The sequence below is a fragment of the Eptesicus fuscus genome, chromosome 15 (assembly GCF_027574615.1).
Source record: "Eptesicus fuscus isolate TK198812 chromosome 15, DD_ASM_mEF_20220401, whole genome shotgun sequence".
NCBI classification, from domain to species: domain Eukaryota; kingdom Metazoa; phylum Chordata; class Mammalia; order Chiroptera; family Vespertilionidae; genus Eptesicus; species Eptesicus fuscus.
The window spans coordinates 60894124-60920854 of NC_072487.1; the positions used below are offsets into that span (position 1 = coordinate 60894124).

General features: G+C 38.6%; 1 protein-coding gene across 1 annotated transcript in view; it reads right to left on the reverse strand.

Annotated features, from left to right (window-relative positions):
• SVEP1 (sushi, von Willebrand factor type A, EGF and pentraxin domain containing 1) overlaps positions 1 to 26731 on the reverse strand; it is a 140399-nt gene that overhangs the window by 55754 nt on the left and 57914 nt on the right. The window contains exons 9-24 of the mRNA XM_054726757.1: positions 26568 to 26697; positions 23086 to 23193; positions 22046 to 22177; positions 20800 to 20994; positions 19499 to 19620; positions 18989 to 19097; positions 16874 to 17038; positions 15897 to 16130; positions 14256 to 14417; positions 12432 to 12593; positions 9314 to 9475; positions 8116 to 8202; positions 6981 to 7082; positions 5024 to 5137; positions 2696 to 2809; positions 1113 to 1314 (exon numbers count right to left, since the gene is read on the reverse strand). Of these exons, the coding sequence (XP_054582732.1) occupies positions 1113 to 1314; positions 2696 to 2809; positions 5024 to 5137; positions 6981 to 7082; positions 8116 to 8202; positions 9314 to 9475; positions 12432 to 12593; positions 14256 to 14417; positions 15897 to 16130; positions 16874 to 17038; positions 18989 to 19097; positions 19499 to 19620; positions 20800 to 20994; positions 22046 to 22177; positions 23086 to 23193; positions 26568 to 26697 (2300 nt within the window). The remainder of the gene's footprint in view (positions 1 to 1112; positions 1315 to 2695; positions 2810 to 5023; positions 5138 to 6980; positions 7083 to 8115; positions 8203 to 9313; positions 9476 to 12431; positions 12594 to 14255; positions 14418 to 15896; positions 16131 to 16873; positions 17039 to 18988; positions 19098 to 19498; positions 19621 to 20799; positions 20995 to 22045; positions 22178 to 23085; positions 23194 to 26567; positions 26698 to 26731) is intronic.

Consider the following 26731-nt stretch of genomic DNA (forward strand, 5'->3'; position numbering starts at 1 on the left):
TCTGTAGATTCAGTCTATCATGCATGGAAACTATTCTACACAAAATTATTATGTGTGGCTGACATGTACTATGCAGTTAGGCATTCGATGGTTGATGGTTGCATCTGTACTGAACATGTACAGACTGTTTTCTTGTCATTATTCCCTAAACAATACAGTATAACAACTATTTCCATAGCATTTACATTGTAATGGGTATTGTAAATAATCTAGAGACCATTTAAAGTATATGGGAGGATGTATGTAGATTATATGCAAATACTAGGCCATCTATACTAATAAAAGGGTAATATGCTAATTAGACTGGACGTCTTCTGGACATCCTTCTGGATGTCCTTCTGGACAAAGCCACGGTGGCGGGGTCCGAGGCAGAGGCAGTTAGGGGCAATCAGGCTTGCAGAGGAGAGCAGTTAGGGGCGACCAGGCCATCAGGGGAGAGCAGTTAGTGGCGACCAGGCTGGCAGGGGAGAGCAGTTAGGGGTGACCAGGCCAGCAGGGGAGAGCAGTTAGGGGTGACCAGGTCAGCAGGGGAGCAGTTAGGGGCATCAGGCAGGCAGGCAGAGTGGTTAGGGGTTATCAGGCAAGCAGGCAGAGTGGTTAGGGGCAATCAGGCAGGCAGGCAGGCAGGCAGGCGAACAGTTAGCAGCCAGCAGTCCCAGATTGTGAGAGAGATGTCTGACTGCCGGTTTAGGCCCGATCGGACATCCCCCAAAGGGTCTCAGATTGAAGAGGGTGCAGGCCGGGCTGAATTTCGTGCACCAGGCCTCTAGTTTTATATAAGGGACTTGAGCATCCCTGGGAGTCCTGGAACCAATTCCCCATGGCTATGGAGAGATGACTATATAAAACAGCAGTTCCCAAATGCAGCTGAGCACCACAATGATTGGGAAATTTAAATCATATAGTTTGCCTATTTTAAAATTATATCCTCTATGCCAGACTTAGTGAATCAGAATCGCAGGTGGTGGGGAGATTCTACTGTAGCCTATTCTTGGGGTAGAATTTGGGAATAGCTGACCTGGGACTCAAGAATAATACTCCATAAAGACTACATAATGACTGAACAATTAAGTAAATAAAAATAGTAGAAAGAACCAGACTTAGTCTTATACCTGAAACTATTGACACCATCTTTACAAGTAGCTCCATTTTTGCATGGTTGACTGAGACACTCATCCATGTTTTTTTCACACCGGGTACCCCAAAATCCAGGTGGGCATTTGCACAAGAACCTCCCAACCTGATCTTCACAGACTGCATTATTTAAGCATGGGCTTGATTGGCATTCATTGACTTCTGTTTCACAGTGCAGGCCTGGGGATGGTGAGGAGGAGAAAGAGCCCAGTGTTAATCCCTTGGGAGGACTGTGATCCAAATGTTGACTTGGAAGATGCTGCTTCTAAAGGGAGGCTGCAGAGCGACTGCCTATCAAACTGGTTTGAGATTCATTCCTTAATGAGCTCTGGCTTTTCTAAGTCATTTAGGACTGCGTTTTTGATAATCTACTCTTTTTACCTTATGTCTTTCTGAAACTAACATCAGTAGTAGACATCTACTTGAGATAATGTTAAAAAGTAAAACTAGCCTGGCTGGTATGGCTCAGTGGTTGAGCATCAATCTATGAACCAGAAGGTCATGGTTTGATTCCCGGTCAGGGCACATTCCCAGGTTTTGGGCTCCATCCCCAGTACTGGGTGTGCAGGAGGCAGCCAATCAATGCTTCTCTTTAATTGTTGATGTTTCCATCTCTCTTTCCCTTCCCCTTCCTCTCTGAAATCAATAAAAAAAAATATTTTTAAAAATAGTAAGCTATCCTATCTAACAAAGAGGGAATATGCAAATTGACCATCACTCCGTCACAAAGATGGTGGCACCCATAGCCACAAGATGGCGGCGCCCAGTCCTCTCAGCCCCGCAGGAGTCTCCCAGTCCCAGGGGAGGGGGTGGCCTCTGAGAGCAGGCAGCGTGTGTGGCCTGACGGAATGCTTGCTTTGTCGCCATGGCGACAAGGCAAGTGTTTCACCCTGGCCACAGAGGGCCTCTGGGCAGCGGGCACAGAGCGGCTGGTGGGGAGGGTGGGGGGCGCGGCCTGGCCAGGCTGGGCATGGAATGCTTGCGTCATTGCAGGCCGGGCTGAGGGAACCCCCCCAAACCATGCACAAATTTTGTGCACCGGGCCTCTAGTTTTTTAATAATGTTAAAAAGTAAAACTAGCACATTTAGTTAAAAAATGACCTCTGTTTCTTTGACATTGCCTCTTTTCTTCATTGTCCATTTTTTGGACTTCCTCTTTATCAATTATATATTTAACCATATTATTTAGCATCCATTTCAATATAATCTTCTATGCTTTATCTCCAGTTCCTTCTTGAATACTTGTCTTACCATATAAACTCTTATCTTCTCTCTCTCTTTCTCTGTCTATGTCTCTGTCTTTCTTTACAAATACACAAAGACATTATTTTTTTTCTGAACTGTTTAGGAGTAAATTGCAGATGTGATGCCATGTTACCTCTAAATGCCTCAGAATTTTCTCAAAAATAAGGGCTTTCATGGCAAAAAAGGGACTTTCTCTTATATAATCATGACACCTTTAAAAAATCAGAAAATTAACATATATAATGTTAGTAAATGTAATAATTTGTGGTGCTTTATAGGACTTTAAGACAATGCAGGAAGAATGGAAACATCCTACCTATGTATCCTTTCACACATGCGCAGCGATAGCCAGCCACACCATCCACGCAGACGCCTTTATTTAGACAGGGACTGGAGCTGCACTCATTTATATTTTCTTCACAGAGTGGACCTGCAAAGAATCATAAATATCTGAGCTGGAGAAGTTTAAGACTAATACTTCCCAAGTGAGTCGTTCAGGAATAAAGCAGAATAATTGGAAATCATGGCTAATGTGTTTGTAAAAAATTTTGCTCTTTGCCAAATATATTGAATTAAAACATTTTCTTTTATTGTGTGAACTGCAAAACTTTACTAGCAAGAAATCTGATATTTTCAGGATGCAATGGAAAATGACAACCATAAATATCTAGCTATTTTTAGTTAAGTAGATAAATGTGACTTTGTTTTAAACTTTATCATATTGTTAGCTAGTTGTTCACCCTTTTTTGAGTTTATCCCTTGAATCTTTAACATGATTTATTTACCTACTAGTTGCAAGTTTATACCCTTAAGTAACACAGACTCAATACTCCCACCCACTAACCCCAGCAAACACCATTCCACTCTGTTTCTATGAGTTTGGCTTTTTTCTTTCTTAATTAATTAATATTTTATTGGTTGTTTTGAGGATAAGTACACAGACATTTCAATTTATACACAATTCTTAATATATGTACCAAAGACCTAAAGTTGTATAGTTGTGATTATTTTCTACACAGTTAGCCCAGTGACTTTCCAGCTTAAAATTTGGAGGCTAATTTTCCTTAATAGAATATCAAGTACCAATATCTTCAAATGCTGATATGCTGTTACATCAAAGTCCCACTAATTCACAATTTAATATCATATATACATAATCAAACTTTCAATCTTTCACAGCACATTAACAACGTTACTAGGGAAACTGGACTACCAAAGATGTTGCAGAAAATTCTAATGGGGAGAGCCAAGGTCAAGGGTGGTTTATTTAGGAAACAATTCTACAAAAAGCATGAGAATGGAAGTAGTTTAAAATGTTAAAGACAAGTGAAGTGCTCAACTAATCTCAAATTGCCATTTAAACTGATAGGTATTAAGGATAAAAAACTACCCCCATCTATGGAAGGTTAAGCTGATGTCCAAGACAATCAAAGCCTCCCATGTTCAATATCCCACTGTTTTCTGGTTGTACAAAAAAAAAAAAAAATAGACAACCAGTAAATAATTTCACCTCTTACAAAACATTTACACTTCAAAAAATGGAATGAACTGGAATTCCCTTCTAAAAAAGGTTTCTAGAGCTACTAAAAAACGTGTTTCCCAAATAGTTGCTAAAAATATTCCTGTGGATTATACAACAAGGGGGATAGGGACTACTGATGAGACATGGTACATGACATTGATCAGACTTGGCTTCTTTCTCTCCTGCTTTATCCGAGGCTGCACTCCCTTGGTTTTTGCTTCTGTTTTCAGCAGGTGGATCTTCTTCAGGTTCCTGGTTAGCCGCTTCGGCCTGCTTTCCCCTTGCTCCCCTTTTCCCTTTGTTTGTACTTTTTTGTCTTTATCGTTCCTGCTGCTTTTTCTGGCCTCCCTTCCACTTTTGAAGAAGCAGGGTTAGCTGACAACCTTCCTGATCTCCTTTTGGGCTCCTCCTTCACTGCCCCTCGGTACTGGAGCTGACCTTCCCCTTGGGCACCCTGGCAGCAGGGCAGGTGTATGCCCAGTGCCTGCAGGCTGCTTGGCATCGAGAGCCTTTCAGAACCTGAGTGGCCTGGCTGTTGCCATTTCTCCCACTGTCCAAGCTGCTTGGACCCGCATTGGGGCGGTGGGAGAACAGATTGAGTTTGGCATTTTAAATTAAGATTCCATAGAAGTGAGGTCATAGGTCTTTCTCTGTCTGACTTATCTCACTTAGATAGTGCCCACAAAGATGTATCTACATCTACTACATTTACTTTATCCCTCCATCCCTTGATATACACGTCTGTTGTTTCCACATTTTGGCTATTGTGAACCATGCTACAGTGAACACAGGGCTGCAGACAGCACTTTGGCACAGTTACTTCATTTCCTTGGATAGATACCCGGAAGTGAAATTGCTGGATCATATGGTAGTTCTACTTTTAACTTTTTGAGGGATCTCCATACTGTTTTCCATAATGGCTGTGGCTATAACAATTTGCATTCCCACCACCAGTGCATGAGGGCTTCCTTTTCTTCATGTCCTTGCCAACACTGTTATCTATCTTTTGATAAAAGCCACTCTAACAGGTGTGAGGTGATGTCTCATTATGGTTTTGATTTTCAGCAATGAAATGTCAATGATTCCAAGGTTTAATGTGAAAACAAAAAACTCTCCCCTTACCTGTGTAACCAGATGGACATTCACAAATGAATCCCCCTACTTGGTCTTTACAAATTCCATTGTTGAGGCATGGCAGTGAGCTGCATTCATCAATGTCTGTTTCACACTTTGAGCCTAAAATGCAAACCAAACACTGAAGGACAATCAGAGGGAGGGAGTAAGAAAAGTAGAGTCAGGATCATTAAAAGGTATTTATCCCCATAATCTGAATTTATGGACAGTGGTGGTGGAAAAGAAAAGGCCAGTACTCATTAAGTGTTACCATCTAGGTAAGTATTTAATGAAGGTACTGCCTCTTTCTAAACAGATTTAAGATATCCTTAGAAGGATATATAAAAGATAGCAAACTATCTCAAGTTACTAACAGAAGTACTGGGAGGGGAGGAAAACCTGGACTCACAAAATGGAGCCAGGAATTTGGTTAATTTTAAAGTGGAAAATATAAAGTCAAATATACCTGCTACCAGGTCACTTGGCTGAAGGGTAGAGGTGGAGCTAAATCCTACCAGAACTCAACTCACATGCCAAGTGCCCGAGTGGTACTGCATCTTCCTACAGAGTGCAGATAGGCAATCTATGCTGGAAACCATGTCTTCCTCTCTACCACAGGGTCTCAAAGTGTGGCCCCTGGATCAACAGCATCAGCATAACCTGGGACTTGGTAGAAATGCAAATTCTCAGACCTTCCCCAGAGCTACTGAACCAGAGAGTCTGGGGTAGTGGTGTAGAAATCTGTTTTCTCAAGCCCTCCAGATGATTCTGATGCACATCAATGTTTGAGAACCACTGTCCTATAGTATGACCTTTCTCAACCATTACTCATCTATACAATTCTAGGAAAAGATCCATTATTTCTTATAAAATGTCCGGAAAATTTTTTAAATAAAAATTAAGACGGGCACACACAAGCAAGCTATGGTAAGTAGAATGCCAATACTCTTGATAGCCTTGGACTATATTTTGTTTTCCAACTTTCCTTTTGTTTATTTTTGTGGTAAATTCTTTTATTTGGATATTTTTCTCATTAAAAAGGTTTTATGTTGGTTGGACAAAATTCAGAAAGATGGCTGTGGCTATAACAATTTGCATTCCCACTCATAACTTAATTTCTAGAAGAAAACATGATTTTAAATAAATTGCAATTGTAGGATATTGTTTATTTCCCATAAAAAATGATGTTTCAGGACTGAGCCAGAAAGAGAACCAAATTGCAAGAAAACGTAATTCTTACATAATTCCTACATAATCAAGTCCAAAGCCATATTGTTTTTCTAAGCACAATTTCCGGAAAGAGAAACAAAGCAACAAACCATAGTTATTCACAAGAATGTCCACTAGGGTGAAGCAAATGAGGGAAACTAGAGTTTGTTTAAGATGTTTATGCTGGACAATTAGCTCTGTGTTGAGTATCATGCATTTTGTGTTAGAATGAAACCTTGGAACTCTATTCCAATTTAAATTGTAAGATATAATGAGACTTTTTCATCGAAAATATAATTCTTTTTAAAAAAATATATTTTAATATTTTATTGATTTTTTACAGAGAGGAAGGGAAAGAGATAGAGAGTTAGAGACATCAATGAGAGAGAAACATCGATCAGCTGCCTCCTGCACACCCTCTACTGGGGATGTGACCGCAACCAAGGTACATGCCCTTGACGAGAATTGAACCTGGGACCTTTCAGTCCGCAGGCCGACGCTTTATCCACTGAGCCAAACCGGTCAGGGTGAAAATATAATTCTTTATTCTTCTTCCAAAATGTGCAAAGAAAACTGTCATTTGTAAGATATGTATATGTTTTTTCACCTATTAGTTTATCTTGTTTAAGTTTTTATGCATTGATACAGCCTAATGTATCTTACAGGGTTTATTTTTAATGTTCCAAAGTTTGATACTGCAAGTCACAATCATTTCATATTATGAAAAACACATTAAAATTTGCATTCCTGTATTTACCTGTATATCCAGGTGAACAGAGACAGACATAACCATGCCCAAGTTGTTGGCAGGTTCCACTGTTGTGGCAGGGGTTTAAGAAGCATTCGTGGAAAACCTGCCCTTGACAGAAAAGAAATCGATCAGAGACAAAACACTCGATTCATTTCAAAGAGATCCTGACTAGGGAGTTAGAAGGTTTGCAACATTAGACAGCTGATTCCTGACTTCAGGTGAGTTCACTCAAGCTAAATGGTCTGCATATATGTTGGTGATGTTCCGGTAAACCAAACAGTGTTTCTAAATGCTGGCTGCACATTAGCATCCATTGAGGTATTTTAAAAGTATGCTGAGGATAAGTGCCCCGACCCAGACCGGCTAAATCAGGATCTCTGGGAGTGGGAGTTGTGCATCATTATTTTTAAAAGTTGACCAGTGGATTCTTATATGTCTCTAGGGTTGATGGCTCCAGCTCTAGAAGTCCTTACAAAATCAGTGTCCACTAAGCTTAGCTTCAAATATGATTTATGAAGCCCTTACAAATCAGTATGTTTGGATGAGGCTGTAGGAAGTTGAAATAAGAAATAAAACCTTATTATCCTCCTTAAAAATACTTAGAGCCAAGGAATTTATCATGACATTAGGCAGGGTTAATTCAGAGTAATGGCTGAACAATTAATTTAGTTATGTTCATGAGTTATGCTTAATTTTTTTAAAACCCAGGCCGTTCTCCAACAAATGATTTTTTTTGCAGACAAAAAGATTTTAAATAATTTTCATGAAAGTTCACTAACTCTTCCTGCCAATCAGAAAAGGCCTTTGGCTAATACAAATGCCCTTACTCAAATGATAGGTTATGCTTATGGTAAGTTAATTATTAGTGAGCCAAAAGGCTCCCCATATATATACATTCTCTATACTAAAATTTGCTTGGAAAAAATTCCATTTTTGGTACTTGGTACTTCTGATACTAAATTTTTGGAAAGTTCTTATCAGAAGTCACAAATACAATTACTCATGGATAATATTTATGAGTCTTTATTACTTAAAGTTTCAACTCTGATAATTTTCCTCTGTGTGGCATGTATAATGACAAATTGTTTTCCAAACATCCCACTAGAGAAAATTTTATACATAGAAAATGGACTTGCCTGACTGCCAACTTCATACTTCTTTTTGATATGTCCTGGAGAAGGTTGGGGCACTATACTTTCCTCTGCTGCTGAGAAAGTTGAACCAAAACCTGATGAAATTAATAGGAAAACATTAGAGAAACATACTGTTGTGTGGTAGATCTTGCCAATATGTAGACTCTATTTAAGTACTACTAGTAGCCCATTTGCACGAAGATTCGTGCAATAGACCTTCATTCACCTGGCTGCCTGCACCAGTTTTCTGCCGGCACCGGGGACCCAGGCCTTGGCTGTGGCCACCGCCTTCTACCTTCTTTCAGGGTCCCGGTGCCGGCAGAAAACTGGTGCAGGTGAAAACTGCACCCCAGCGTCCCTGCGACCCGATCGCAGGAGCGAGCCGACCCCCCAGGTCGGCTCGCTCCTGCGATCGGAGCACGCACCCGGCTGGCGCCCAAGGCCCGGAAAGCCCCGGGCGGCTTCCCGGGCCTTGGGCCCCGCCCGCACCCCAGCGTCCCTGCGACCCGATCGCAGGAGCGGGTTCAGCTGGCTCCTGTGATCGGAGCAGGTGCTTCCCTGCAACGGTTTCCTGGTGGGCGTGGTTGATGGGCGTGGCTTGGTTGGTGGGCGTGGCTTGGGCGTAGCGAAGATGCGGTCAATTTGCATATTTGTCTATTATAAGGTAAGATGGTCAAGACTCTAGTTCTTGCCCGGCTGGCATGGCTCAGTGGTCGAGCATTGACCTATGAACCAGGAGGTCACGGTTCAATTCCGGGTCAGGACACATGCCTGGGTTGTGGGCTCAATCCCCAATATGGGTTATGCAGGAGGCAGCTGATCAATGATTCTCTCTCATCATTGATGTTTCTATTTCTCTCTCCCTTTCCCTTTCTCTCTGAAATAAAAATATATTTAAAAAAAGATTCAGGTTCTCAGAGTAGACAAAGCCACATATATTTTGTTTTAGTAATATTAAAAAAGAAAGTACAGAGATGGATGGGATATGTCATTAAATTCTAGACCCTTAGAAAGAAATTGGAAGTTATCAAAATTCCCAAATTAAGAATCTTTGAGTCACTGTCATAAAAAAGACAACAAAAGGACAATTTAACAAGTCTAGACACCAAAATCCACTGAAAATGTTAATATTCAGAACTGAAGCTATCACAGACAAGCAAAAATCCCGGACACAGGATTATGTAGAAATAAAATAGAGGATCTTACTAGAGCAATCTGTGATGGATGTGGCACCAGCGAAGGTTGTAGTTCCGTAAAAGGGACAAGCCAAGCAGAAGGACTTCCCTGCATCGGGTTGGTAGTAGTCTTGAGGACAAGGATGACAGGGCATTAACCCAGAGCGAGAGAATTCTCCTAGTGGACAAGGTACTGTAAAGGTAAAAACAAACCATTTGTGCAGTGAAGTAACGCTGCCTACATTGAAAAGAAATGCATTAACCTTTGGTTGTAAGAAAGCCACTGAATTGCTAATACATTTTTCTTGTGTATATTTACTGCCCAGACTATTCTATCACCCAGATAAATGTTTTGTTTTTCCTTCCTGTCTTTAACAATACACTAGGGAGTTATTGTATTTATGTCAATCTGCTCTGTGTTGAATGTTATTAACTCAATAAAAATTAGAATTGGCATATAATATTATATTCTGATTTTTCTATTTTACATTATATCATATGTATTTCCCAAATTATTTGCCAAATTATTAAATAACAGGGTTTTGAATAAATGAAAAAGATTACATTGATAGACCATCACTGATCTAACATTTCGTCTACTATTGGACATTTAAGTTGATTCTGTTTGGTTGCTATTATAAATAATGCTGATGTGAAATATTCTACTCCCATTCTGAGTCTCCTTTAAACTTTCTCCTCGAGGATGAGGGTAAGAAGTGTTGTCATCCTGTCCCTTCTCCTAAGGGACCATGTGTACACACACCACCACCTAAAAAATCGTATGTGGGGGGTTTATCCTTCAGCTAAAAATCATTTTAAAAAATGAAAAAAATTCAGACTGTTGTAATCACACCAAGAATATTTACTAGCCTAAGAAATGATAAAAAATGAAATGTATAAAGCAAGTAATATTACTTTAACATAATAATATACTGAAATATAATTGCTATATTGGTGAAAGATATTGTAAGTTCAGCATACTAAAGAATGCAGAAAGTAATATCTTAGAAAAAATAAGGTAAACTGTACAACATGCCCATAAAATCAATCAATCAAGAAAGAAAGCAAATAAAGAAAAAGGAAAAAAATAAAAAAGGAAGGGAGGGAGAAAGAAAATAAGAGAAAGGAAAGAGAATGTACTGAAAAATAGAAAATATATATGGGACCGTTTTAGAACTCCTACAAATTTAATTTTAAAGTAAAATGGTGTTTATCCAGCACCGCAGGAGAGAGTGTTGAGTTCTGTCATTTCCAATTCTCACTCATGACAAACAGAATGTGGTTAAACTCGTGCTAGGAATATTAGGAGAAATAGGCCAGTTACCAGAAGTTTGGAGACTTTCTGGAAATTATAATCGCTTAATTGTAATAATTTGGTATTAGACAAACCCCAAGGCTTTTTTGGAAAGCTAAAGAAAAAATAAAGTTGTCAAATGCGAACTTGTTTCACTGTAAAAATCCTAGTTGCTTTTGTGGTTAGAGAAAGGGAGAGAGAATTTTTTTACTGCAGACTTTCTCCCCAAACTAGTTTGTATACTGACAAAATAAGAGTCTCTTTTAGATCTGTTTCAACCATAATGTGAAGTCTTATTTGACTTTTATTTAAATAAAAAAAATCCAAAGCTGGTATTACACAACAGACATGGTTTATGAGTTTCAATTAGTTCCTAGTTAAATTCTCAACTCTTCAGTGAAACATTAAATTGATGAACACTATTCGCCCCATTCCTCAGGTCTAACAGACTCATCCACAGTGATCCTACTAGACTGAGATAATTTTAATGGATGGAGCATATAAAAACCTACAGTATGTTTTTCCTGTGGCACTCAACTTATGAGGACTATTATCTCCCAAGATGAAATGCTGGAGACTTCCTTGGCCACTACTACACTCAAAGGTCCTCGTAACCTAAGCAGTTGCTTTCTAGGAGTCTCCGTCTCTAATTAAATGGAGATGTATGTATATATGACTAGCATGCAGCGAGGGTGGAAGGTGTGTGTGTGCATGTACCACTTGAGAGAAATGGGAAACCAGCGGATTGGCTTCTTAAAAATATCACCTATTTAATAAGGGAACAGCTTTTTAATTTTTAGATTGCCACAGACTGTAGGTTTTAAAATAAGGATGTAGAGAATGAGGAGAATAAACAATTTTTTTAAAAAAGTCACTTTGCAACTTTTTAAAAAGGCATGCTTGTTTTGTTCTGATGTATCAGAGGGAGGACAAAACCTTTTTATTTTTAATCCAGTTCCACTGATTTTGCAAAGTAGTTGCAGTTTTTGGAATATCTGGACATAGACTGACCTTGACTTCATTTCTAGTTTTCACAGTCATCCTAAATTTTCATCTTTTATTTCTGTTTTTGTCTTCCAGTTTTTACACAGCTGGAAATCTGTACTCGATATGGATGTTAAAACTATTTGAAAATTGAAACTCTAATCTTTTTATTTATATTTAAACCAGTGGCTCTCAACATGCTCTCCCTGGACCAAATAGAATCAGTTTCACTGCAGAACCAGTTAGAAATGCAGGCCCACACTAGACCCGCTAAATTAGAAACTGCCTCAACGAGCCCTCCATGCTAATACCTGAAAATCAAAATTAGTGTTGTACTCAACTTTTCCTGTTGTTTTAGAATCACCTGGGGAAACTTAAAAAAAAAAAAAGAGAAAGAAAACCAGACAAATTAAATCAGAATGTCTGAGGATAGAGATTGGACTTCAGTATTTTTAAAATACGGATGTAAATGTGCTGATATATTTTTGTGTGTAGCCAGATAACTGCTCATGAAAATCTTCCCATTGCAGGGAATGAAATGCCATAATCCATAGAATATATTTTTAGAGTTTCAAGGAACATTGGACAGGACTTCATTTTATAAATGAGGAAACACAGTTCCTCGCTGAGATGTATTTCTACCATCTCAGGAAGCCACACGTTTGTCACTGTTGAGTTTAGGGTCAAGTCTCGTATTTCTTTGCATTCCTAACAGCACTAGCACAGTGCTTATTCTGCCGGTGTTTATTGTTCATATTGGCTGGCTGCATAAAAGGGACAGTTATTTACATTCTTTTCATACAGTAGACATTTGGTTTTGCATGGAACCTAGTAGGTTTGAAGAAATATCAATGTCTAAGGCTTTGATAACCTCCACAAGCAGAAATGTCCACGGCTCCTCTCTTCACAGTTGAAGTGTTTTTTGGACATGAGAGGCAGCTCCTGGCACCAACGGCTGGCTGATAACTGCCCAGTGGACACGATTCACAAGTCTCCAGCCCATTTGATGAGTAGGTGCCTTGTTTACAAAGAGCTAAAAAGGAAAAAGTAATATGGTTAATACCAATGACATTAAGCTGTAAAACACTAGCACTGCGTAGGATAGGGTTTTCTTCATTTTAATCTACTGAGGACAGAATGAAGTACAGGAACTCCAGGCATACACAATGTATTTTAGTCTTCCTCATGCTTCTGTATACTAGTAAGTCTTAACTCATTTCCAGTTACTTCCGGTATTACCCAGCACAGTGTTTGACACGGAGAAGGTGTCAGTAAGTAGTTTTTGAGTGAAGTTCAAAATCTGTATCTCAGAAAGTCACTATTATGAGAACAAGTTAGCATGGGGGGATCTGTTCTTGTACAAGTTCTCAGCTTGTCCACTGCTCTCTTGAGTGACAGAAACAAAACCCCAAATTGGGCTAGAGCCTCATAACTAATCTGGCACCTTTGTTGCTCTAGTTAAGAGCTGGCCCTCCCACCTCCTACCAACAGACACTGCTTCATTGGAGAGCTGGAGGAGTACAAAGTAGAAAATAGTCTTAGCACCAGGCCCAGCGAGGTTAGTTAAGCAACATTCTAAAATTCATCGCAGTGGTTTTGTAGTAGAGGAGTCAGGGTTAGACTCCCTGACTCCATCCAGGTGCTGTCCTTTCCCTTTGCCCTTGTCCTGCACATGACTCTCACTCTCAGGACTGCTAGCGTGTTTTGTGTACTTCCAGTCACCCAGCGCTGCTCTGGAGTTTATATTTGCCAGTATATATCCACACCTGCACTTGTAAGAAGAGCAAAGAGGCCCAATTTTCAAACTCCTTTTTTTAGGTGTGTCTTACTATAACTTCAATTATGAAACAAAATGTCTCGTTAAAAATGTTCACTGAGAATAACAGTAAATATTTTGAAAATATTGAATGTCTTATTTAGTAGCAAGAATATATGCATATGTATCTGTAGTTATGAATTTCCAAGTAAATTGGAGAATGGATCCCATCAAGTCAAATGCTGTTCTAACAAGAAAAGCAACCTAATGATTGTTAAGTGTTATCAAAGTCCTTCCTACCAATTCAAGTGAGATTCAATAAAAAAAAATACAGGGTAGCTGATGAATGTGGATTGAAATTATTGACTTAGAGTGGAGTTTAACTTAGAGCAATAGAATGTTCCAAAAGAAAAGATAAATAGACTCCTTTAAAGTATGGGAAACATTAAGGTAATCCTATATAATAAAAGCCTAATATGCTAATTTCCGACCATTGGACTGTTCAACCAGTCACTATGATGCGCACTGGCCACCAGGGGGCAAACGCTCCGACCGACAGGTTAGCTTGCTGCTGGGGTCCAGCCGATTGGGACTGGGCAAGACAGGCCAGATATGCCCTGGAGCCCTCCCACGGTCCCTCCCTGGCCCGATCATGCACAGGTGGGGTCCCTTGGCCTGGCCTGTGCCCTCTTGCAATCTGGGACCCCTCAGGGGATGTCGGAGAGCCGGTTTCAGCCTGATCCCTGTAGGCCAGGCCAAGGGACCCCACTGATGCATGAATCCGTGCACTGGGCCTCTAGTATTTTATAATTAAGAGAAAGAAAAATTAAAGCAACGGCTTTCAGTGATGCTCTTATTTAATCCTATTTGCCATTTAGATTCCATAACTGGAGACAAAATTCAGGCTTCTTCTGTTCAAAATGTGCACGTAGCCTCTACCTTTACATTCCAAGATGTTTCTTGAATGGAGATATTCAGTGTTAGTCCCATTTGGACAGAGTTTGCACTCAAGTTGCCCTTCTTCATCTTGATACGATCCCATCAAGCAGCTTTCACAGCCATACCGATTCAGAGAATAATAGGTTCCCACAGGGCATTTGACTAAAGAGAAAATAAACAGGAAACTCTGAATATAGTAGAAAACAGCATGGGTGAGTTAAGTAGACCCTTGCCTCTGACTGCAAGAATAACTGCCAATGGGAGGAAAGTCTGAGGCATCCTCAGAGCCATGACCCCAAGGAAAAAGGCAAATTTTAGGACCTTACTTCCTAGAAGATTTGATCTATTATTTGCCATGCTTGGAGTGATTCTGAATTTCTGAGACCAAAGTAGAACATCAACCTCACTGAAAGACTCCTAGCAAAGGAAGTATTCTTATAGGGAGGACACTTGAAACTAGGACCTAGGTGATTCTGAGGTGTTAAAGTGTGTAAGAATATCCTGGGAACTTACTAAAAATGCAGATTCTAAGTCTCCCAAAGATCCAGAGGCATTAGTTCTGTGATGGAGCCCAAGTCACGATGCATTTCAACAAGTACTGCAGGTGATGCTGATACAGGTCATCTGACGACCTTATCGAGAAATGTGGACACTGCTCTTGGCAATTTCTGCTTTTTACTCACAAGGTGGGGGGCAGGGGGAGGGGGAGAGCAGGCTCAGAATGACAATTTCAATGTGCTTTTGTTGGGCCAAACTGATCTCACTATGGAAAACCCAACTGAGTTCTGGGAATAGCACTAAGAACTGTTGAGGAAGGTTTTCCAAGATCCCTCAACTGCTGAGAGATTAACAGAAGACTCATGTCATTTGATTCAGTTGAGTTTAAGGAGATTGGTTAGAGGAGATTCCACTATCTATAGATGGTGACTTATTTGGAAAACAGGCTGGAATTGATCCAGATTGTGGTAGTCTAGAACAAGGGTTAAAAGTTAATGGACTGGGGGGAAGGAGAATGGGGAGTGACTGCTTAATAGGTGTGGGGTCTCCTTTGGGGGTAATGAAAATGTTTGGAAATTATGAGAGAGGTGATGGTTCAGCAACATTGTCAATGTACCATTGAGCTGTACACTTTAAAATGGTTATTTTTGTGCCATGTGCATTTGGTGTTGGCTGCCCGAGTGGGAATCTTAGTGACACCACCTATTGTTTTAATGGGTTTAGACTTACTGGGCTGGTTCTTAGCCTCCCTGGCTTCTGTTTTCTCACCTGTAAAGTGTGCTTAATCATAATGGCACCTCACAGAGCTGCTAAACAACATTAAACATGAGAGGTTTAATCCTGTTCAGCCAGCATAGAGAAGTGGTAAAAAACTATTAGTTATTATTATTGGAGCTGCTGCTGAAAGCTGTGAGGTCTAAAGATCTATGGATAAAACTGATATTTGAGTTCCTCATTAAAATAGTTTTCTTGTCCTAATCAATAGTGGTTAGTTAGACCTTTGAAACAAAATAGTAATAACAACCTCACAACAACAGCAAAACATGTTTCACTTCAATATCCCGATATAGTTGTAAACCGCTCTACCTATATCATTTAACCCAATATACACCAAATATTTTTGATTGCAGGGGAAAGTCTTACCACACATCCGCCCTCTGAGCACTGAGCCTGGTCTGCAGAAGAGGAAAGCCTTTTCTGTTTCTAAGGAATTGCTATCAGCTACAAGTATTTCAGATGCCAGCTGGAAGGAATACATGGGCTCCTTATCAAGGGTCATTTTCAAGTGATTTGTGATGGTCTCCAATGTGTTAAGGAGTCGTCGCTGATTTTGCAGTTCAATAGTGTCATTTCTTTCATCAGGTAAAGGCACACTAGCTGAGATAAAAACAACACAGAATAAAACACAACACGCACATGGGGTTTCAGGAAGCCATTTGTAGTTAGTTTTTAAGGGCATATTAAAAATATTCCAGGAAAAGAACCTCAAACTCTACCACTACCTATAAAGCAACTAGTACATGGGTAATATTAAGAACGATACAGTTTGTTTTAATCCTTCGTTCCCATTCTGGATCTGAACCACCTTTGAGCAGAGTTCTTCATTACAGCATATTAAATTTCTATAAGCTCTTGCTTTTTAAAAGCATGCCTTTGTTCATCATGCCAAGATGAGAACAAAGCAGGGTGTTGGTTGCTGTCAGAATCATAACATACATCTGTGAAACTGATTTGCAAAAATATCACAAGACTTAGGTGACCATGTTCTCCCTAATTTTCAGTTCCAGGATCATTTCCTGATAATAACAAACAGAAGATTTGAAAAATAGGTCTGCAACTTGCCCTGGCCAGTGTGGCTCAGTTGGTTGGAGCGTTGTCTTGTACACCGAAAGGTCACGGGTTCGATTCCTGATCAGGGCACATACCCAGGTTTTGGGTTATTGGTTTGATCCCTGGTCGGCAACCAATTGATGGTTCTCTCTCTCTCTTCTTCTCCCCTCCTCTCTCTCTAAAATCAATAAAAACAAATCCTAGGGTGAGGATTAAAAAAAGAATAGGTCTGCAACCAAGAATTTCACATAATATTATGTTTTTTTTTCAAATGGACTGTTTGTTCTTACCTGTAATGTTAAAAGTTAACTTAACTTTATGGTCAGTTAACGGGGCACTTCTTTTAATCCGCGAAGATCTAGCTTTGTCAGCACCTGCAGGTGTTTCTTGCACAGAGTCCAAGAAGTCATCATAAGAGTAATCTAGCCGATTAGCTGCACCCCAACCACCTGGTCCTGGGTATTTGGGGCAGAGAAACACATGATTTCTATAGTTGCATCTTTATTAGCATTTAGGCTCAAAGGTTAAGTCACAAGTCCAATGACCCTTGACCTCTGCTTAAATTACCCATATGCGGTAATCTGTGAGTATGCTTTTGTACCTACATATTTGCCAACTTGGGTATTAGGATTCTTATTTGACTCTGTTAATCTGACAGGTCAAAAGTGGCATCACATTTTAGTTTTAATTTGAATTACATGATTATTATGAGGTTAAACCATTTTAATATATTTATGGGACCTCTGTCTTTCATACATTATGATTTGTGAAGGTGTTGTTATAAATACTACACTGACCTTGTGACTATTGTAAAGACATTCAAGGAGGAAAGCTTGTCTCTTAGGATCACTTGTACCTCTGCCTATGTTTGAATCTAGAAAACTGCCAGTTGGATCTCTCTTGGATGACAAATATCGCCCATCTTAAAGCTGACTCCCTCCGTGTATATTCTTATATCTCACAACCTACCTCAACAATCTGGGATGGGAAACCTGGTCACGTGTGACAGAATAGGCATTGTAATTCTACACGTGCTACTGCCAACTCCACTACCAATGCCACTTTACACTTTTCTTTCTAAAACTGTAATGCCCAATATGTTCACTGAGAGTTGTACATATATTTAAAAATGAAAAACAATGTGGACATTTAAATTATATTGAAGCATAATATTTAATGACATAAAAATGTCCTCAATATAATGTCAACTAAAAATTTGTGTTTATAACATAGAATGGGGATATATACACATACACACATGGTTATCAATATTAATATATGAATAGAATTATTTTTGGGATTGTGGATTATCTTGATTTCATTCTTTGTTTCTTAGCACTTTCTTTTTTTTGCAATAAACATATATGCACAAATAATATTTTTTAAATGTAAAAAGTGTAACCAATAGTCAACATCACTCTTAATGCTAAATTACTAATAACATTACAAATATGATTAGCATCTGAAAGAAAAAGGATGTCTACTGTATGTGAATTAATACTGTCTCAAATAACTTTCTAAGCACTTCATTTGAACTTATTCATTTAATCTTTACAACGGCCCTATGAGTTCAGTACTCTTATATCCCCATTTTATAGGTGAGGAGACTGAGGCACAGAATAGTTTGATAAATTGCTCAAGACCACACAGCTAGTAGGTGGTAGAGCCAGGTTCTGGATCCAAGTAGTAGATCATAAAGTCCATGTACTTAAATTGACCATGACACTATCTTGTTATCACTTTGTGAAAACATTACTCTGAAAGTTCTGGAGAGTTTTATAAAAATGAAATAAAAAAAGAAGAAAAAGTATTAGAGAGGACAATGATTTTGCTAATCAAGAGATACAAAAAAAATCACAAGTTATACTTTGGAATTACATTAATAAAAGTTATTTGACAATTATATCTCAATAAAAAAAATGAGAGGAACAAACTGTTCAGAGCCCACCTGAAGCAAACATCAAAAATCCACTTGATGGTATATTAGACTTGAATGGATTGAATCTTAACATATTCTGAGTGAGGAATTTGAACATTTCACAAGTGTAACTATTTAAAATTAAATTTGCAATTTAAATTGAATGCCATACGAAAAATGCTGTTAGAACTCTGTAACTATTATCCTCTTCTAAGGCATCATATCAATATTTGAATGTGACTTAGTTTTCTTAGTTTTTATCATCTTGAAGAGTTTTGGCTAAGAGTTTGGAATAATTTATTTGATCTATCTCTAAAATTTAATCTATCCCTAAAGATCACAAAGCACAGTAGCACATTATCCAAGCATTTAAGAATACCTTGAATAAATTAAAGTTCATTTTTCTAGTTTTCCCTACTCTTCTGAAATTATTTTCTTATTTTGCAAATCAGTCTTGCAAACTACCAACACTAAATCATTTAATTACCAATTGCAAAGCCATTTTCATAGTCATAATTATATTCCAGACAGTATTTTTTGGTCAGGTCCTCCAGTCTGCAGTCAATGTCGTCAGCATCACTACAAAATGATGGGACCTGCAAATAAAAAATGAAGAGGAGAAAAAGCAAGTCACGTCTCGGTGTGCTTTGGCCTACACATCTCCGTCAGTAGGAGGGAGGGGGCATGGAGTTCCACCTGTTCTCCCAAAGACTCCTGACCCTCCTGTAACTCCCTGTGAACCACCAGGGTTATTCTCATGCCTCTTCTGTTCACATCACTTTCTAAACATTCAAAACTTTTAAATACAGATTTACTTATAATTCACTGCAGAAGTGCAAAACCTATGAATAATTCTAAATATTAAGAACAAGTTTGGCTCACAAAGCAGAGGCAAATCATTAGGACAAGACATTTCTGTTGCAGGTGACCCAGAGAGGCTCTGAAAAGCTCAACAGCGTCCTTGAAACATCGCAGATAGAGGAGGACTCTGACATACCATTTTCCCCAGGGTCGTCTCAAATGCTTCTGAAAACTTTTTCAACAGGTCCGTGTCATCACAACGAGTTGCTTTGTACAGCATCTCAAAGGACTTGAACCCATGATTTGCAAACCGTTTTACTGGAAAATGTTGGGGAAAACAGCTTGAGTTGGTTAGTGTTTTCAAAACAGAGATTTAACTTTCCCTGGAATAACCATAACTTAGTATTGTAACTTTAACACAATTTGTGGATTGTTATAAAAACAAGAGACGAGCATCAAGGAAAGTTTTTAGGTATTAATTAATCACTGAAAACCAAGTACAAGCCAAATAAGCACTGTACCTAGTTACCAGGTGATGAATTTGCTTTGATAAATTATTCTTTACCTTCCTACCATTTAAGGAAAAACAATAAATAAAAATTGTTTTCATTATATTCCTGGGAAAAATCATGGCTGGATCAAAGATATTCTATTCCATATTTATTTAAATTTACAACATATATGTTTATATTCCCAACCACTAGACATTTAAATTTTTTTCTGAATATTATGCAAAATTACCTTTGTTGACAGTGTAATTTCACAGAGACAAATGTGTCTTTTGGGGAAATTAGACTCAGCAAGATGCCTCAAAATATTCTGAGATAAGGCCTCCTAATAGTATCACCATTAAAATCCTACCTTCTGATAGTCTACGGTAGAGGCAAGTGATACTGCTTCTACTTACTTTTCAAATTTGGGGAAAAACAGCTCAATTAAGTAGCTTTTATTCTTTTTCCAGGACACTTAAACTCCATCTATGGTACTGGATCAAATATTCACTCCAGATAATGTTATTTACACCAAAGATATTCGGTTGGCTGTTTTTATAACAATACATATTTAAGATGATCTAAATCTAAATCAGAGCTAAGGAATATTCGACTGATCTCCCTCACTCCATCACAGATCCTGGCTCTTTAAATGTTATATCTTCCCCAGTCTATAAGATTATACCTCACGTTCAATTTCACAAGTCAAGAACAACATGCTGACAAGTCTCTGCAGATATTTCTGGTAAATAACAAGGAGAGGGTCCATATGGTTTTGCCTTAAATTGAATCTTGTCCTGTAGCAGTACTCTGGTCGGGTAATACTTTAAATGGATGGATGAATGAACATTTATCCACAAACATGTCAAATTCATGGCACCATTTTCTACTCACAAAACATAATCCCTAAAATTAAGGCAATTTCCCTCTTTAAATGCAAGAAATCTACACAATCAGCTGGCAGACACACATACTAAAGGAATTCAGAAAAATAATCAACACTTACTAGCACAGTCTGGCCATTCAGTGGAATATGGTGGTTTCCAGATACCATCTTCATAAGCACAATAATACTTCTCCATAGACCCTTCTGTGAAATCATAGCCCTCCAGGCAACTTAATGTGCAGTTAACTCCAGCACTATCTTGAGTACATATGAAATCCCCATTTACAGGGGTAAATGGAATTTCACAGGGAGAACCTGTATAAAAAATACAGTGATAGAAGAAAAATAAATCAAATTCCAGGAGTCTGAGTTGAATTATTAGAAAGATTCCTCCTGTCCACCATATCCCTAGAAGAACTTTCATCACAAAGCCTTAGCATGGTATTGTAGCAATGCTTGCTTTTTCTTTTCTTTTTTAAAAATATATTTTTATTGATTTCAGAGAGGAAGGGAGAGGGAGAGAGATAGAAACATAAAAAATGAGAGAGAATCACTGATTGGCTGCCTCCTGCATGTCCCCTGCTGGGGATCGAACCGGCAATCCGGGCACATGCCCTGTCCGGAATCGAATGCCTTAATTTAATGGCATTCTGGTTCATAGGTCAGCACTCAACCATTGATCCACGCTGGATTAGCACAATGCTTGCCTTTTAATCCCTAGGTGGACACAGTTGAAAAGCTGTATCTACATGTAATTAAAAGTTGTGCATATTTTACAAAAAGTATTTCTGGTTTGGGATTGTTATTTTTGGCATTCTTTAGTAAAAATGAAAACGACATTATATGGCAAATACATCTTCAGAATCTGTCTCCTCAAGCATTCAAAATAAGATCATGACAATACTTTGTACATTTAGAGAAAATGTTAATAAAATGTTAATTAAAGATCACCCTGGAAGAAAATATTTTTGTTTATCATGAAGTGAAGTAATAATAATTAGAAACCTAAATAAAATCTGTCAGTATTCTAACTTTAAAAATCTGCTGCTCATAGCCTGGCCAGTGTGAGCGTCAACCCATGAACCAAGAGGTCCCTGGTTCAATTCCTAGTCAGGGTACATGCCCGGGTTGCAGGCTTGATCCCCGGTTGGGGGGGGGGGGAGGGCATGGAGTGCAGGATGCAGCCAATTGATTTCTCTCTCTGATCAATGTTTCTATCTCTCTATCCTTCTCCCTTCCACTCTCTCTAAAAATCAATAAAAACATACTTTTAAAAAATCTATTGCTCATAGCCTATTTTGTTTCACAACAGCAATTATATATATCAAATGTCACCTAGATTTTTGGAGACTTAGGAACAGCATACCTTTTATGACAATGCGAATGTCACATGTTCTTTCATTGCCTGAGGGGTCAGTGGCTGTATACCGTACCACAGTCTCCCCTTGAGGAAAGAGGTCTCCTGGTGTATGACTTCGGGTGATGACCAACACAGCCCCTGGAAAGGAAAGAAGGAACCCAATTTTGGGGTTACTGGTCTGCACTCACTTCACTAGCAACCTTATTTTACTCTCCAGTTTCTGATTTTTAGAGAGAGTGGAAGGGAGAGGGATAGAGAGATTGAACCAGTTGGACATTCAATTTATGTTGATTTGACCACTAGTAGAAATTAAAAGATGTAATATCCATATTATAACATAGAAACAGCAGACTCAAAAACCTCATTAAGTTAAGGAATTCTTGCTTAATAAATGATTTTCCTTGAATAGGTCAGTCTATCTGAATATGGAAAATTCTAATTTTCATTTTTAATATTGTTGACTAGATTTTGCTGAAATCTTAAAAGGGAAATTTAATTGTACTTGCTCATTTTTTGGCTTTCCTGTGATCGTCTATAATTTTTTTTGTCAAATGTTTAAGAAATGAATATGAATAGAATCCCACTCAAGATACCAATACAATGCGTAGTTTGTGCCTTCAGGACAAAGTAAGCTTAGAGACTGAGTAAATTTATTAAATCCCCCTTCAAGTACAACACCTAGCACAGGTTAATAAATGTCCATTGTATATTGAAGGAAGGTAAACCCCAGGGGTAGGTTAGATTAATAATGTTAACATATACACAGGGGTGGGCAAAAGTAGATTTACAGTTGCACTGTGACCTTCTTTTGAGCTAAAAAAGCTGTTGTAATGATCATAACCTGCATGTATGTTTCCACACAAACAACTGCAAACCTACTTTGCCAACATTTGTAATTGTCCTAGCATTAAAACCTATTACCTTCTATAATTATTCAGTCCACTTAGATATAATTTACTTTTCATTTCTCTTGTGTTTTCTGAAAGTTTTTAAAAATAAAATATGTCCGTGTTACCGTACTGAGAACAAAATGCCTATACTCTCACCGGAGTTGTCTGAGAACTGAGGCTCATCCCAGGTTGCAGGATGCTGCTTCTCGGAGACCTGGATGGGAGGTGGGGATCTGCACCTGTCTATGCTAGGTGGTTCCACATCTAAAAAACATGAAATCAGAGAAAGAAGTCACAGTTGACATTAAAAAATGATGAGGGGGTTGCCAGAGAGAACTGATGTCTGCTTGTGTTGGCAAGGAACCCTGACCTTGTTAAACACAAGGTTGGCCATGGGGCCCCCTTCCTCATGAGGCATGTTTTAGCCCTGGTCTCAACATTAAAAGAAAAAGCTGATTCTTGCATACTGCCCTCTGCCTGTTGAAGAAGAAATTCCAGGTTACTAAAATCACGTGAGCACAGTGGTATGAAAGGTAATACAGATGTGGTGGGCATTTAATTAGTGTGTCCCACCAGCAATAGTTAAGCTGATATACCTGCCAGTGATAAGAACCTTCCCAGATAAGCAGGAGAGAAATGACCAATCTTAGTCCTTGCCCTCGGATCACTCCCAGGATCCTCCTCTTATCGGAAGGGGCAAGATAGGCTAAAGGTAAGGAACACTGGGTAGAAAGATCTGAGCCATGTTTCAGAATATGCAAGATGTGAGGATTTGATATTGCTGAAATGCAAGGAAATTATGTCCAAAGCTGGGACACTGGAGTCTAAGAGTTCTAAGGCTGATAAATTCTAGGTAAAGACAAATAACAGGGTGTGGTGTGGACATGGAAGTCAGGTGCTACAGTGGAGAGGGGTGAAAGCCACAGTAGAAGTTCAAGAACTATGAATAGGTGTTGCTGAGCACTGTAATCCACATTGAAGGAGTAGTTTGAGGTGGCCTGGGTGAGCCAGGTTTCAAAGCTCTGATTGGATGTGGTAGGATTTTTAGGGTATCAGTAAAGAACAACAAAAAAGGTGCATAGAAGGTAATTTTAATTATTTTACACATTCGAAATGTCCTTCTATCCATAATCACATGTCTTTGAGAGAGACTGTTACAGGCATCAAGTCTAGGGTATTTTTATCTATAATATATGAAAACACATACTCTAAAATTAAATGAGCTACACCTGTGAGAACATATAGATATCTGTTTTAAGTTAAGTCTTATGAATAAATGTTCAATTTTTCTCTTTTCTTCATGCTTGTCATTTCATCAGTGCTGTAGCTTTGGGTTACTACCCTCCTGGGCTGTAAGCTTTGGTAATCAGAAATGGAGTCTCTTTTGCACATGGTTAGGTCTCCACAGAAATTGGCCCATAATCGGTGCTCAGAAAACGTTGTTGAATGAAGAAAAGAGTAAAGGAATGCTCATAGGAGGTCAGTGCACTTTGAGGTTGTTGAATCAAGTCAATTCATAGTTCAATTGAAAAATTTGGCAGTATTTATTATTTTCCCAAAGAAACTTCACATTGATATCTACAAGATTTTATAAAATCTGATTTTAGCCACACATTTTAAAGTTGAATCAGAGGTACAAGATGCTCGCAGTCAGACTAGTAAAATACTGTCAATAGAAGGGGAGGTACAGCAGATGCACTGTCTCCAAAAGAGAGAGACAACTTCCCAAGCAAGTGAGGCAACTGCGGAACATTAAGCAAAAGCAATCCTGCTTCTTCTCTTTATCAGTAAGACACCAACACCCTGTCAACTGAGGTAAACAAGAAAAGGCAGGCTTTGGAATATTTTCTCTCTGACTCTGTCTCTCTGTCTTTTTCCCCTAGCCTCCCCCTCCTTCTCTCTCTTTCTCAACCCCTTTCTTTCCCCTGATCCCTCTTCCTTCCCATTTTCTCTCTCTCTTTCTAATTTGAAAATTCAGCTAGTGTCTAGCTAGACATTTGAGTACACATTTTACCTTTCAACATGCTGACTCTTTGTTATGAAAAATTAAAACTTCACAAACTCTTGAACCACAAATCCAATGTATTTTCCATGTTTTTGCTAAAGTTCATGTTGAAAACATTGAAAAAGCAATTAAAAAAACTACTATGAAATGAATCAGACTGAGTTTTACTTAAGTCTTTTTATCTGCTTTTGCCAAAAACTTATAATTCCGAGAGTACAAAGCCAGTTTGATATACATTAGTTATTTCAAGAACTATGTAGAATTCTTAAAATAAAATGAGTTTAATGTATTGAGCTTTAAAATAAACACATTAAAATATATCAGAGACAAAATGTCACAAAATGTTAATATTTATATAGCGCTTAATGTGTCGGGCACTAGTTCAATGAATTTATATAACTTAACTAATTAAACCTCACTATGTCTCTATGAGGCAATATATTTATTAATTCTATTTTTTGGATAAGGAAATTGAGGCACAGAGATGTGACTGGTCACATTGCCTTTAAGTGGCAAAGCTGGATATGGAGTCAAACAGTTTGGGTTCAGAGTCTGTGGTCTTGACCATTGTAGATGACTATACATCCTACTTCTCCACGTGGTAAGTCTTGGTATTCTGTAGCTATTGAATATCTACCAAATTGACTGAAAGCACAATGACCAACTGGGTAATGAAATAATAAACCAGGCCAAAAAATAAAAATAAAAAAGGAGGACTGATCTATAGTAGTGGTTGGGAGAATATGAGAGACTGGGAGAGATTTCAAAGACATTAAGTAGATGAAACCAGTAGATGAAAACTTATTGGGTGCTGGTGCTGGAGGAAGAAGAGTCGAAGATGACTTCCACATGTCTGCTTGGTGGCCGGGTTGTTGGTTGTACCATTTTCGGAGTTGAGAAATATATTATGTTTGGGTGAATTTGAATTGCCTGTGGTACATTCACATGAGATATCCACAGTAGGCAGTTTTATATAGTGATTTGAATTTCAGAAAAAAAGATCTGATCTGGAGATGGAAATCTCGGAGTTGTCAGTTAACAAAGTCACCAGGAAAACTATAAAGAGAAAGACAAGAGAACCAAGGCTGGAATCCTGGGGATATTAAACATTTGTGAGTTGTTCTGAGGAAGAGAAGCCCAGGAAAGCAATAAAGAAGGGTAAATGAGAAAAAATGGGGAAAAACAGGAAATACTGGTGTCAAAGAAGCTGGGAAGGAGACAGTTTTAATAAGGAGAGTATGGCTCATAATGTAAAATCTACTGAAAGATTATGTAAAATAAGGACTAAAAAGTACGTGGTAGGAATGACTTTAGAGATCATTGGTGACCTTGATGAGAGTAGCTTATATGAGTGAAGGAGAATGAAGCCAGACTTGAGTGACTTTGAGAATAAATGGCAGTTAAGTCAAAAGAGATGACAACCATTGGGAACTTTTGAAAAGGCTTGGATGGGAGGAAATCAAAGGGAAACAGTGATAGTTAAAGAGTATGTATGTTTCAAAAAGGTGGCTTGAACAGGTTTTAATGCCAATAGGAAGAATCACTAGAAAGGGAGTTGTTGAAGCCAAAGAAGCAAAGTCCTAGAGGAACAGGATTATTTTCACAAACTGACCCAAGTAATTTGAAGACTTACCAATGACCTTGATATGGAAAGTGCAGCTGGCTTGGTTGCTGGATAGGTCAATTGCCGTGTACGTGATAGCAACCTCTCCAATTGGGAAAAGGTAAGGTGGGGTAAAAGCTGGATGAACATGGATTGACAGCTTTTGGAGATAATATTTTGAAATTTAAAGTTAG